General features: G+C 45.5%; 1 protein-coding gene across 2 annotated transcripts in view; it reads right to left on the reverse strand.

Moving 5' to 3' along the window:
* Positions 1-711: 711 nt before the first annotated feature.
* Positions 712-15,238, reverse strand: part of LOC140393798 (sodium-dependent neutral amino acid transporter SLC6A17-like) — a 112,075-nt gene continuing 97,548 nt past the window's right edge. For both annotated transcript variants that reach the window (XM_072480243.1, XM_072480244.1), the window contains exons 11-12: positions 14,481-14,643; positions 712-13,928 (exon numbers count right to left, since the gene is read on the reverse strand). In XM_072480243.1, the coding sequence (XP_072336344.1) occupies positions 13,563-13,928; positions 14,481-14,643 (529 nt within the window). In that variant the 3' untranslated portion in view covers positions 712-13,562. The remainder of the gene's footprint in view (positions 13,929-14,480; positions 14,644-15,238) is intronic.

A 15,238-nucleotide genomic window follows, 5' to 3' on the forward strand; every position in this document is an offset into this window, starting at 1 on the left:
CCTGTTCTTGCTACAGAGCCGGATGCCTCCAATCTGGAAAAGCCAGTGGCCAAGTTGAGACGTTCAGCAAGGATTAGAAAGCCACCTGACAGACTTACTTTGTAAACTCTGTTTTGAGCTACCCTTACTGTAACTCTCTTTATATAACTGTAAATAAGATTTTTTTCTGTTTTTGTATTTCAGTGATCTGTAAGGGAACTCCCTGGGGGAGGAATGTGGTTGCGTGGCCCCTTTAAGGGGTGATACTTTGTGGGTCACGTGACAGGCCCTGAGCCCGTGGGGATGGAGCGTGCGAACGTTAGCCTGTCAGGTGTTTAGGTGCGGATCTGGCTGTTGGCGTTTGGCCAGCCTGGGAGTCGTGGGAATAAGACCTGTCCAGCAGTTGTACTGCTTTGTGAATTGGATCTTCTTGGTTAAATAAATCACTCTTGTGATTAAAACCTGCCTCCTTGCTTACCTCGCAATGGAACAATACTGATTTCCTCAGTTCCTCCCTCTAACTAAACCCTGTGTCCGCCACCATATCTGCTACGTTAATTGTGTCTTCCTTTGTGAAGACAGAACCAAAATATGTATTTTGTTTTTCATCATCCCAGACCAGACTCCAACAGTAACTAAGATACTGGACCAAACACCAATATTTTAGTTTATTTTTATAAGACTGTGCGGAAAGGATTCATGCCAGGAATGATTGCATGAAGAAAATTGGTATTTTTACAACAAAATTTTATTATGAATACAATATTAAACTCTTTTTTACACCCGAAAAGAACAGCGTACAATTACCCCTTAAACACTACTGCTCAATTCCCCATTAAACAATAAGAAAATAAACATGCAGTTCTCAATCCATCTTAAAATCAGCATGGCATAGAGTAATACTTGCTTCACAGAACAGATTTGGACTCCTGTTAGAATCCCTGCAGACTCTGGCTGAATATCTTCAAAATAAACTGGTTCACCTGGCATGCTTCAGCTTCTTCCTTGTCCTCAGACAAGACTGCTCTGCTTTAAATATTATTGTTCTTATAACTCTCCTGCTGTGAGTGAAAACTGCCTTTACTTGTGGTCAAAACAAGGATTGCCAGATCAGACTTCAACTTCTCTCCAAAGCTGTCTCAAAATATCTCCCAATCCCTTAGTTCTACCCAGCAATGACATCATCTTCTCAAGCTGAAAAATAAATTAACTCTCTCCAGGCTGACAGCACTCACCAGGCACTTCCCCCAGTCAAATCACAGTGCTTTAGACATGACAGAAAATACATTTATCTGATCAATTTCACTTTCTGGCTCTGAAAAGCTCCCCGGAGCTGCAAAACAGGTTTATTTTTTAAAAATAAAAGCAAATTACTTTTGAACTGACAGTTTTGTCAGAGAGTCATCCATACTCCAAACGTTAGCTCCCTTCTCTCTCCACAGATGCTGTCAGACCTGCCGGGATTGTCCAGTATTTTCTGCTTTTGATTTTTTTTAAACATGACCACTGCAGTTAAACACACTCTAACCCCAGGCTTTTCAGCCTTAAATTGCCCCAATATTTATAATCCAATACCCCTAAAATCCTCTATTCATCACAAGTCGGTCAGCCATTTCTTTGGTCCACATTATAAATTACCCTGTTTGGGAGTGTAAGGGACCTACAATGGTCTTCACCAGCCTTTTTCTCTTCCCATTCCTGTAGAAGCTTTTACAGTCAGTTTTTATGTTCCCCACAAGCTTACACTCATACTCTATTTTGGCCAGCTTTTCCAGTTTATTTTTGCACCAGGAATGAACAATTGTTGCAGTTCATCCAATGCCTCTTTAAATGTTTGACATTGCCTATCCATCGTCATCACTTTAAGCAACATTCCCCAATCCTTTGGAATCCAACTCATGTCTCATACCATTGTAGTTTCCTTCATTTAGATTCAGGTCCCTAGTCTCAGAATCAATTACACCACTCTCCATATCGATGAATAATTCCAACATCTTATGGTCGCTCATCCCCAAGGAACCTTGCGCAACGTGACTGCCAATTATTTCTTTCTCATTGCACATATCCACTCTCTGATTTCTTGTTTAATGCCATTCCCAACACCACCGCTACAGTTTTGGGGGGTCTACATACAACCCCCAGTAAGTTTTCTTTGTCTCTTGATGTTTCTCAACTCTACCCATACAGATTCCACACTGTCGGAGCTAATATCCGTCCTCACTATTGCATTAATTTCCTCTTTAACGGGCAATGCAATCCCACCGCCTTTTCCGTTTTGTCTGTTCTTCCTAAATAATGAATATCCCTGGATGTTCGGTTCCCATCCTTGGTCACCTTGCAGCCATGAGTCCGCAATCCTGACTCTAGCATACCCGTTTACATCAATTTGCGTGATTTATTCATCCACTTTATTGCGAATGCTCCACGCATTAAGGCACAAAGCCTTAAGGCCTGTCTTTTTAACATTCTTTGTCCTGTCCCCATTCACTGTGGCCTGTTTGATTCGGGCCCTTGATTTCTCTATCACGTTTTTTATTCCCCTTTCTGTCCTTTGTTCTTGTCTGTGTTTCCTTCTCCTCTGACTCCTTCCATAGGTTCCCATCCCCTTACCATTTTAGTTTAAACTCTCTCCAATCACTCTTGCAAGTAGCCCCCCTCCGATATCAGTCCCTGTCCTGGCCAGGTGTAATTCATCCAGTTTGTCCTGATTCCACCTCCCCCAGATCCGATCCCAATGTTAAAGGAGTCACAAACCCTTCTACTCTCACCATCCCTTCAGCCATGTATTCATCTGATATACCCTGCTATTTCTGCTCTGACTAGCATGCTGCACTGGTAATAACCCTGAGATCACTACTTTTGAGGTCCAACTTTTCAACTTACTTCCTTTGTCCCCATATTCTGCTTTTAGGACCTCATCTCTTTTTTTTACCAATGTCGTTGGTATCATTGTGTACCACGACAACTGGCTGTTCACCCTCCACCTCTAGAATGTCCCCTAACCACTCCGAGACTTCCTTGACCCTCATGATGGCAACATACCATCCTGGAGTCTCATTTATGGCCACAGAAACATCTATCTATTCCCCTTACAAGTAAATCCCCAACGCAGGAGATTCCTGCACTGCCTTCCTGCACCTATGGCTCTGCCTGGTGGCCACCCATTCCCTTCCTGCCTGACCGTGGTGTGATTACCTCTCTATACATGCTATCCACGATACTCTCCACCTCTTGGATGCTCCACAATGTCCCCAGCCACCGCTCTTGCTCCAAAGCCCGGGCTTCCAGGAGCTGCTGTGGGAGACACTTCCTGCACACATGCTAATCCTGGACACTAGAAATGTTCTTGGCTTCCCACATGGCGCAGGAAGAGCACACCAAAGCTTTGAGCTCTCCTGCCCTAACTTACCTCTTTAAATCAAACCTTTTGGAAGACACTCAATATCAAATAATAACAATTACTATAGGGCTCTTCTTCCCTGTTCCTAGTTACTACAGAATATAACCCTTACAAACTATAAACCATAAAATAAAGAACTTACAAACTATAAGTGATAAAATTACTAAAAGCTTACCCGACTGTACTCACCCAATCAGCTGCTTCCATTATCATAACGTCACTTTTGAATCCTGACGTCACCTCAGGAGTTCCAAACTCCAAGCTCACACTCCGCTCTGAGTCTCGCTCTTTCTTTTTTTCCTCCCAGCTCTGCTCTTTAACCTTATCTTACTTTATTTACTAAATTATCTTATTTCACTTTGACTTGATTTTACTTTACTTTCCATATTGCTCGTGTTCCTTACTGAAATTCAAGGAGCTACTTCTTTATAAACGATCTATTTTTCTAGTTAAAGCTAACAGCAGGTTCTTACCACCCAGTGGACTTACCGCTTTTCTGTGATGTCACTTCGGGGATGTTTTCGGAAACTCAGCCCCCTGCCCCAGCAGTGGTGCCCCTCGTAGATCCCCCACTCCCAAAAGGTGAGTGAAGGCCCCAATCCTCGCCCTATATTTAGCAGCTGCCCCGGTAGAAGTGTCCCTCGCAGGTATGGCTGAGTCTGCTCCTGGAAGGTGAGTGAAGGCCCCGATCCTCACTCTGTATTTGGCCGCTGCCCCAGTAGAGATGTCCCTAGTAGTTCCGGCTGTCCCCGCTCCGGAAGCTGGTCTTTTGTGTCAGGCGCTCAACCTGACACCAGCTTTGTGACGTGTGACTGTGTGTGTGGGGGAGGTGGTGGTTGGGGTGATCCGGCCCCTTCAGGCCCGTGAGGACAGTTTATTTGCGGACCAGGACTATCGGCATCCCAGCCTCCGGCTTCAGTGTACACCTATTCCCGCGTACCTCCCGCTAGTCTCAGGAGCAAGAGAATCAAACATTTACTCCCCAGTCAGACATCAGAGGAAAATGGAGCTAAATAATAAATAAACGATAAACGCAGATCCACCAGAAAAAGACAAGAAACTTCTTCAAACAATATAAAACAAGGAAATTCTAACTCTTCCCATATAATCATATATTAAATATACAATGAATATATACAGCACCACAAAACAACAATAGCTTGAAAATATTCAGCGTAACATTTGTAAATTTCATAATTTAACATAATGTACACAGACATATACAGTTTCAATGTACAATATAAATATCTTTAAACTATCACTATATTCTCTAAGTCACACAAATACCAAATTAGAATTCATTAATGGTCAATATCCTACCTATAAAGACTAGAGGTGTAACAATCATGGGTAACTTTTGCTCGGGAGGTATCAGGTGCTGAGGATGAGCCCCAGGTAAGAATTAATCACAAAGTAAATGAACCCCTTGGCTGTTGGCAGCTCCTTGGGCTTATTTGCTTCTCACGTTGCCCCTTCGCTCTGAATTGGGTCACCGTGACCCCTAGTGACGCTGTGACCCCAGACACAGGAATACAGGGCAGATTGATCAGTAACTAAAATCACTGGGATAGTAATGGATAAGTAACCTGCAAAACAACTCACAAACTTTACTTGCTGCTGCTCATTTTCTCCTGTTCAATCTCTTATCCCACATTTAGTATCTGAAATTTTAGTTGACATTGCTATTTTTGTCCGACGTGTATCGATATTAAAATCACGGGCCTACCAAGCCTGTCAAGGTTTCTCCGTAAAACGTCCTAATTTGCACTGGAAGGTGTTTTGACCTTCGTACATTCACCCAGTAACGGTGCTACATTTTAGTGGGCATGTCATGACAGTGTGACCTGTTTAAAGAGAGAATTTTCATTCTAAACGTGGACACAGGAAGTCAAAAGTGTAATAGTGGGCACCGGGCCAACCATAAAGCTCATTATGCTATCTGAGTGACTGGAATGCTGCATGAGCTGAATGGTATTTGCACTGCCAAGTCTACAGCAGGGGACCCCCTGAAAAATACAAAGATGATTGACACGACAGAGCTGCTAACTCCGACTGATTGTATCTCTGCTGTCTCTGCCCTGATCACCATTTATAGAGGAAGGGACAGGACAGTACTGCCCAGGAAGCATTGGTGATGTTTTGACTATCCTGCGCCCTCTAGTGTGGAGCTCAGAGTTTTCCATTTCTCACACGAGCCACCCATACGGATCGAAACCTGGAGGTGAGGAAATTTCCTGAAAACAGAAACTGCTGGAATTAAACAGTCGATTTGACAAATTCAGAAAATCCCAGAGCCAGTCTCTCTGTCACAGCTGCTTGGGTGACGCCCGCTCCAAACGTCCCCCTTTCAGTTACCTTCAAGCCAGCTTTATCTTTCCAGAACTTTCTGCTTCTATTTCTTGTGTATCATTTTTATTTCCTATTCGGGGCTGTTTTTGGAGGTTTTTGACTTATTCAAACTGGCACCAGGGTTGAGAATACCCGCCTCCCCTTTCATACAGGGGGGGTGAGGAGATCTCGGCATCTCTACCGCAGTATTGACAACATCTAAGCTGCTAATATCAACAAGTGGGTCAAGGTCACATTTCCTATTCAGTCAGAAAGGTGTTTCTCCCCTTCCTCCTCCTCTTAAGCAAGTGGTAAACCCAATTGAGGGATAGCCACAAGTTAGCAGTCAGTGGTCACTCTCCGATCTTTCCCCAATGGCTAATGTCTGGGATAGTAAGGGTCAACAGAAATCACTGTGGAGAAGCTGGAACTCCATGTAAACCTCAGAATCCCAAACCTGAGTTTCCACGGTCACCTGTCTAAACCAGCTGGTAATCCAAGTTGAGAACATCGCGGTTCCTGAAGTTAAGCCAGTCTTGATAACTAGCCATATACTGGTTAACTTGCTGTCCACTGGGTTAACTAGCCGTGCACTGGGTTAACTGCCTGCAGTACCAGGAACCACCTGTAGATGCCCCCAGCACCACATACTGAATGAACAATGCAGAGTCTAAATTAACAACTGGCCCCACTGGGGCTGTAAGATGGTATTGCAAGCAACCTCTCTCGTCTCAGATTTTCTAACTTTCAGCATTGTCACAAGTGTAAATAGTTAGGGCAGCACGGTGGCGCAGTGGGTTAGCACTGCGGCCTCACGGCGCTGAGATCCCAGGTTCGATCCCGGCTCTGGGTCATTGTCCGTGTGGAGTTTGCACATTCTCCCCGTGTTTGCGTGGGTTTCGCTGCCACAATCCAAAAATGTGCAAGCTGGATTGGCCACGCTAAATTGCCCCTTCATTGGAAAAAATGAATTGGGTACTCTAAATTTATATTTAAAAAAACAAGTGTAAATAGTTCATCTGGCAACAGATTCAATAGAAACGTTCAAATACAATTATTTTTCCAAAGATAAATACTTGAAAAAGAGAAAATTTGCAGGGCTGTAGAGAAAGTGCCGAAGGAGTGGAAGCAATTGGGTTGCTCTATCAATGAGCCAGCAGGAGCATGATAGGCTGAGTGGCCCCTTTTTGTGCTGTATGCTTCTATCTCTGGATATATTGCTGCACCTCTAGCAATAATAAAGTGCAATGAATGATTATATCGGATCCATCTGGTTGTACAATTTATCAACACTTTAAAGCAGAAATCTATAAATCTCTGAAAACAACAGGATCTTACTACACTAAATCGAGAGAAATAGCAAAGGTATGTCCCCACTGTGCTTACCATCATGTGCTATACGTTAACTGGGCTCGGCCGAAACGCTAAAATAATTCCTACCCCAAATACACATTCATACTACTTTACCTAAAGTACCAATAACATACACAGGAACTTTAACTACTGACATTTAACGCAAGTTACGTCAATCTCTGAACATCATACAGAATGCAACGATTATTGTTCAGCGCCAGAAATTTGCTGCTTAGTTATTGGAATTGTTGTTAATTCTATATTTTATGAGCTTTAATACTGCGATTTGTAAACCAACACTGATTGGTCAGTGGTGGTCAGGCTAGCTGCCATCAACAAGTCAATTGCTAAACATGGACAATGTTTGAAAAGCTGTGCAGGGCATGTTGGCACTGCATGTTGGTGCACTGTGTGGGGCATGTTGGCACTGCATGCTGGCGCATTGTGTGTGGCCTAGTGCGGGGTGATAAACCTCTCTCACCCAGCTGTGGCCTGTATCCCTCTGGTGAAGGAGGGATGCAATTCAATTGGAACGTTTGTATGCGAGGTGCCAACTCGCATCAAATTGGAGCCGAGAATGGATTCTCAACTCCCCTTCATGGCTGGAAATTCATTCCACGTTTGGAAGAACCTGAGCGATTGCAGCCGAAACCAACTTGTAGAATTACACATTCCCAGCAGCACCCCAGCCCTCATTTTTGTCCCATCTTCTCTTGAAAACAATAATTGTTTATCTGGTACATTCCTGCAGCACTCTCCCACGTAGCCACCACTCACGAGTCAGCTGAGGAATTGAGTGAAGGTCAGTTATTTAACGGTGTCTGAGGAACAGCAGGAATAGCAAACAGGAGCCTTGTTTTATTCTTCATTCACGGGATGGGGGCATCGCTGGTTAGGCCAGCATTTATTGGCCATCCCTAATTGCCCTTGAGAAGGTGATGGTGAGCCGCCATCTTGAACCGCTGCTGCCCATGTGGTGTAGGTACACCCACAGTGCTGTTAGGGAGGAAGTTCCAGAATCTTGCCCCAGATTTCGATCAGTATTCCCCACTGAGAGCTGTAGTGCCACCTCCAGCTGCACTAACTCGCCATAAACCAAGTGGGCCCAGGACTCCAAGTTATCACTCTACATTACTCTGGGTATTACATCAATAAGGTTATGGGAGCCACAGTGTGTATATTTCAGGGAAATGAACTGAAACTGGAAAGGAGAGCAGTGTCAGAGATGGTGAATGAAAGGGAGGGAGAGTGGTGGGGAGGGAATCTGAGGGTGAAGGTAGGGTGAGAGAGGTGAACAGAGGGAAGGTGAGGTAACTGGAGGCGGAGGGGAAGGGGAGAGGTAGGGAATTGAGCAGAAGAGAAACGGGAGACAATGGGAGATGAGCAGAGTGTGGTGAGAGGAGGGGAGTGTGGTCAAGGCTGATTGATTCAGCTGTAAGTCGAGGAAGAATAGGGTGCTGAGTGGATGTTGAGGGCAATTAAGGCAAAGGGAATGAAAATAGCGAGCTGTGCAAAAGACAGTTTTAGCTTCAGAGGTCTGGATCCCTGCTCATCGGGTAAAGGATCAAAAGTGGAAGCTTTTCTCTTCATTCTCAATGCCCAAATTGGAAAGGCCCCATTCATTGCTCATCCCAAATGTGTTACATCCACAGCAATGAGCTTTGTGTCTGGTTTAAGTTTTTAAAAAATGTTCTTTTGCTCAGACACATCCCTTTTAAATAGCCATGGAATTATTTACATCCATCAGAGAGAATATATAGTGTCCGGTCTATTGTCCCATCTGACAGACAGCATTCGCGACAGTACAGCACTCTCGGCACAGAGCTTTCGACAGTACAGTACTCTCGGCACAGAGCTTTCGACAGTACAGTACTCTCGGGACAGAGCCTTCAACAGTACAGCACATTCGACAGTACTACACTCTCGACAGTACAGCACCATCGACAGTACAGCACCTTCGATAGTACAATACCTTCGACAGTACAGCACTCTCAACAGTACAGCACCTTCGACAGTACAGCACCTTCGACAGTACAGCACCTTCAACAGTGCAGCACCTTCGACAGTGCAGCACCTTCGACAGTACAGCACCTTCGACAGTACAGCACCTTCGACAGTACAGCACCTTCGATAGTACAATACCTTCGACAGTACAGCACTCTTGACAGTACAGCACCTTTGACAGTTCAGCACCTTCGACAGTACAGCACCTTCGATGGTACAATACCTTCCACAGTACAGCACCTTCAACAGTACAGCACTCTCGACAGTACCGCACTCTCGGCACAGCACTCTCGACAGTACAGCACCTTCGACAGTACAGCACCTTTGACAGTACAGCACTCTTGACAGTACAGCACCTTCGACAGTGCAGCACCTTCGACAGTACAGCACCTTCGACAGTACAGCACCTTTGACAGTACAGCACTCTTGACAGTACAGCACCTTCGACAGTGCAGCACCTTCGACAGTGCAGCACCTTCGACAGTACAGCACTCTCGACACAGCACTCTCGGCACAGCACTCTCGACAGTACAGCACCTTCAACCGTTCAGCACTTTCGACCGTATAGCACTCTCGACAGTACAGCACCTTCGACAGTACAACACTCTCGACAGTACAGCACTCTCGACAGTACAGCAATCTCGACAGTACAGCACCTTCGACAGTACAACACCTTCGAAAGTACAGCACATTCGACAGTACAGCACCTTCGACAGTACAGCACCTTCGACAGTACAGCACTCTCGACAGTGCAGCACCTTCAACAGTACAGCACCTTTGACAGTACTGCACCTTCGACAGTACAGCACTCTCGACAGTACAGCACTTTCGACAGTACAGCACTCTCGACAGTACAGCACCTTCGACAGTACAGCACCTTCGACAGTACAGCACCTTCGACAGTACAGCACCTTCGACAGTACAGCACCTTCGAAAGTACAGCACCTTCGACAGTACAGCACTCTCGACAGTACAGCACTCTCGACAGTACAACACTCTCGACAGTACAACACTCTCGACAGTACAACACTCTCGACAGTACAGCACCTTCGACAATACAGCACCTTCGACAGTACAGCACTCTCGACAGTACAGCACTCTCGACAGTACAGCACTCTCGACAGTACAGCACTCTCGACAGTACAGCACTCTCGACAGTACAGCACCTTCGAAAGTACAGCACTCTCGACAGTACAGCACTCTCAACAGTACAGCACTCTCGACAGTACAGCACTCTCGACAGTACAGCACTCTCGACAGTACAGCACTCTCGACAGTACAGCACTCTCGACAGTACAACACTCTCGACAGTACAGCACCTTCGACAATACAGCACCTTCGACAGTACAACACCTTCGAAAGCACAGCACTCTCGACAGTACAGCACTCGCGGCACAGCGCCTTCGACAGTACATCATTCTCGGCACAGCACCTTCAACAGTACAGCACTCTCGGCACAGCGCCTCTGACAGTACAGCACTCTCGGCACAGCGCCTTCGACAGCACAACACCTTCGACAGTACTGCACCTTCGATAGTGCAGCACCTTCGATAGTACAGCGCCTTCGAGAGTATAGCACGTTCAACAGTACAGCACTTTCGACAGGACAGTACTCTCGACAGTACAGCACCTTCGACAGTACAGCACCTTCGACAGTACAGCACCTTCGACAGTACAGCGTCTTCGACAGTACAGCACCTTCGACAGTACAGCGCCTTCGACAGTACAACACCTTCGACAGTACTGCACCTTCAACAGTACTGCACCTTCGATAGTGCAGCACTCTCGACAGTACAGCACTCTGAACAGCACAGCACTCTCGACAGTACAGCACCTTCGACAGTACAGCACTCTCGACAGTACAGCGCCTTCGACAGTACAGCACCTTCGACAGTACTGCACCTTCGACAGTACTGCACCTTCGATAGTGCAGCACTCTCGACAGTACAGCACTCTCAACAGCACAGCACTCTCGACAGTACAGCACCTTCGACAGTACAGCACTCTCAACAGCACAGCACTCTCGACAGTACAGCACCTTCGACAGTACAGCACTCTCGACAGTATAGCACCTTCGACAGTTCAGCACTCTCGGCAGTACAACACTCTCGACAGTACAGCACTCTCAGCACAGCACCTTCGACAGTACAGCGCTCTCGACAGTACTACACTCTCGACAGTACAGCATTCTCGACAGTACAGCGCTCTCGACTTTACAGCACTCTCGACGGTACAGCACTCTCGACGGTACAACACTCTCGACAGTACAACACTCTCGACAGTACAACACTCTCGACAGTACAACACTCTCGACAGTACAACACTCTCGACAGTACAACACTCTCGACAGTACAACACTCTCGACAGTACAACACTCTCGACAGTACAACACTCTCGACAGTACAACACTCTCGACAGTACAACACTCTCGACAGTACAACACTCTCGACAGTACAACACTCTCGACAGTACAACACTCTCGACAGTACAACACTCTCGACAGTACAGCACACACTACACACGCCTTCGACAGTACAGCACTCTCGACAGTACAGCACTCTCGACAGTACAGCACTCTCGACAGTACAACACTCTCGACAGTACAGCATTTTTGGCAGTACAGCACTCTCGACAGTACAGCACTCTCGACAGTATAGCACTCTCGACAGTATAGCACTCTCGACAGTACAGCACTTTAGACAGTAAAGTACTTTTGGCACAGCACAGAAGTGTCAGAATAGATTTTAGACTGAAGCCTCTCCAGTGGGATTGAACCCTTGATCATCTCTATCAGAGGCGAGGGTGTTACTACTGAGTCAAAGTAGTCAGTCCAACTGAGTGTCTTGCTCGGCCCCTTGCTAGGGCAGCTGTTTAGGGCTGGAGTCATATATAGGCCACGCCAAGTAAGGACAGCAGATTTCCTTCCCTAAAGGGTATTTCTGAACCAGTTAGGTTTTTGTGACGATGTGGTCGTTTTATCGTCATTTTTACTGAGATAGTTTTTAATTCCATATCTTTTATTAAACAGAATTCAAAACTACAATAGTAGCATTTGAACTCTAATTCTCTGGAACCATTAGGGACACTGTTCAGCCTTGGCTGAATGGTCTCTGTTTGCACTGTGGCTCTTATTCTGAAGCGGTCACAATTAATCAATTTATAGATTATTCGACTCAGTTATCTGCCAGGTTTATGGGAGGTTTATGGTCTGGATTGTTCTCAAAGCAGGAATGAAGAATCAAAGGGGAACACGGTGAGGTGTTCAGGGGAACAGTATTGAGCAAGGAAAATGCAATCTGTTTCAAGTGTTTCTTATTGTCCTTGGCATTGCAAGTCATCAGCTGCCTGCTGTTGTTATAATTTACTGTATGTGCTAGTCTGCTACCAGCCTTTGTGCTTTGATTGAGGGTCTTTGCTGGATTCTTAGTTGGAGCCTGATATGTAGGAATGGATCTCCTTAGGGTTTTGTGCCTACTGGGGATCTCGAAGCCTGTGTCACTTATACAGGGATGGTATCAGAATACACATGTGCAAAGCAGGGTCAGTAACAAATCCATAAAAAGCCAGATACTGGACAATGAATAAAACCATTAACACAGCCTCTGAAAGAGTAATGGAAACAGTGACAAGTTCAGAATGGATGCAACATCTGTACTGACACACAGCTAGTACACGCAATACCCATACTGACACATGGCTAATACATGTCACATTTATATCGACACACAGATAGCAAACAGAACTCCCATACTGACACAAGGCTGGTACACACACCTGTACTGACACTAGCCCGTACATGTAGTGCCTGTGTTAATATGTGGCAGTATATGGCATGTATGTGCAGATACAGGCCTAACATATTAAATATTTGTGCTAAATTGGGGCTAGTATAGATAGTGTGTGATAATATAGGGTAGCATGTGATATTGTGCTGATTCTATCCAGAATGTGCAGTGTTTGCATTGTCTGTACTAATATAAAATCAATATATTCATATCTGCTGATGCAGGGGTAGAATCTTCAGTATTTATCCTGAATCAGGGCTAACATACTTCTGTGTCAATGCAAGTTTAGTATATGCAGTGTATATGCAGATAAAAGGTCAGTATATACAATATCTGCACTGATACAAGGTTGGTAAATGTGTGATTTGTGCTATTATATGTCGGTGTGTATCTGTGTTGGTATGGGTGGTATATTGAGTGTCTGCTGATATTGAGTCAGATTGTGACAGTGATTCCCATTGGTCGTATTGTATATGCAGTGCCTGCACTGCTCCAGGTCCAGTATTGGACAAGTCTATCATTGACTCGTTAACACAATTTGCATTAGTTTTTTTACCAGTGGAGTTCAATGTCAAATTGACCTGATTTCAATCGATGGCTCGACTTATAGGTTATTTTCTCCAATTACAATTGCTGATTAATCGTTGCACCGCTTACTGTTTCATTTTATATTACAACTGCATTAAGTAGTGACTCTGTTCTTCTGATCCACCTTACAATTCCGATTCGGGAGTGCCAGCTGACAGATAATCAATGCCATATCGCCCGTTAGCAGCAGTCATTTCCATAGGTGAGGTGCTATCAGGCCCATTATAGGAGCGATGGATGGGCATTGGTGATGGAGTTTCACTGGGAACCTTACTGAGGATGAACCTGGTCTCATCGTGATCATCCAAATTGGACATATCTTTCATCATTCGGCCTCGTTTGTACGAAACGGATAAAGTGTTGGACCCATCAGACACGAGATTGAAGTGACGGACAATGAAGACAACTGGAATGGGGAGGACTCCCAGCACAATCAGAGCAATAGTCAACCCAAGGGCCCAGCCTGGGAATATTAGGAACCTCTCCATAGCCTAGACAAAGAAAAGGAGACTTCATTTAGCAAAACGAAAAAGCAACTTGATTATCTCAGGAATCTGGGCAGTGCATTATAACACTCATCAGCTCAGTCACATCCTAAAACAGAAGCTAAACAAATGAAATCATTGATAGGGGATGACCCATAGAGTTCCTTCTACCCCATTTCAGCCTAGTGTTGACCCCTACCAGCTCACTGACACCGCTAGCAACTCACTGTCCACTTCCACCGCACCAAAACATCTCCCTGAGCCTCACCATTAGCCCTCCCCTGCCCCACCCCACAAGACCGCTCAATAATATCTCCCATTCCTCCCCCTCAAAGATACCTCACTGATCCCCTTGTCAGCTGACTGAACATTCTCACTCCCCACAGAGACCCCCTCCCTTCCCTATGACCCACCCTCCCACCGATACATCTCCGTGATATGGTCCTTCTCACCTAAAGTCTGTTCTGTGGAAAATAACCACTTGTCTCTGTAGCCCCTGAACTTAACACCGCATCTCCATCTTAAAGCACTTTAGTCAGAAATTCCCTTTCGGCTTACCTCCTCCATTATCCAGGCATTATATCCTGGGGGAGTGATGCCCATCTGAATAATGCTGGTCACCATCAGGATTGCCATGGCCAGGGGGGAGATGTACTTCCAGGTGTAATAGTAATATCTATATGGAGTGAATCCCAACATTTCTGTCAACTCCTGCATGAACCTGGAAAAGAACATAAATATGTTACAGAGCATGTAATGCTCTCAATAAATGTTTCTGCATCGCTCCCTATAACCAGGTTTCTGCATCGCTCCCTATTCATCACTGATACAAAGTCTTACAACACCAGGTTAAAGTCCAACAGGTTTGTTTCGATGTCACTAGCTTTCGGAGTGCTGCTCCTTCCTTAGGTGAATGAAGAGGTCTGTTCCAGAAACACATATATAGACAAATTCAAAGATGCCAAACAATGCTTGGAATGCGAGCATTAGCAGGTGATTAAATCATTACAGATCCAGAGATGGGGTAACCCCAGGTTAAAGAGGTGTGAATTGTACCAAGCCAGGACAGTTGGTAGGATTTCGCAGGCCAGATGGTGGGGGATGAATGTAATGCGACATGAATCCCAGGTCCCGGTTGAAGCCGCACTCATGTGTGCGGAACTTGGCTATAAGTTTCTGCTCGGCGATTCTGCGTTGTCGCGGGTCCTGAAGGCCGCCTTGGAGAACGCTTACCCGGAGATCAGAGGCTGAATGCCCTTGACTGCTGAAGTGTTCCCCGACTGGAAGGGAACATTCCTGCCTGGTGATTGTTGCGC

Source organism: Scyliorhinus torazame, chromosome 17 (assembly GCF_047496885.1).
Source record: "Scyliorhinus torazame isolate Kashiwa2021f chromosome 17, sScyTor2.1, whole genome shotgun sequence".
Taxonomy (NCBI): domain Eukaryota; kingdom Metazoa; phylum Chordata; class Chondrichthyes; order Carcharhiniformes; family Scyliorhinidae; genus Scyliorhinus; species Scyliorhinus torazame.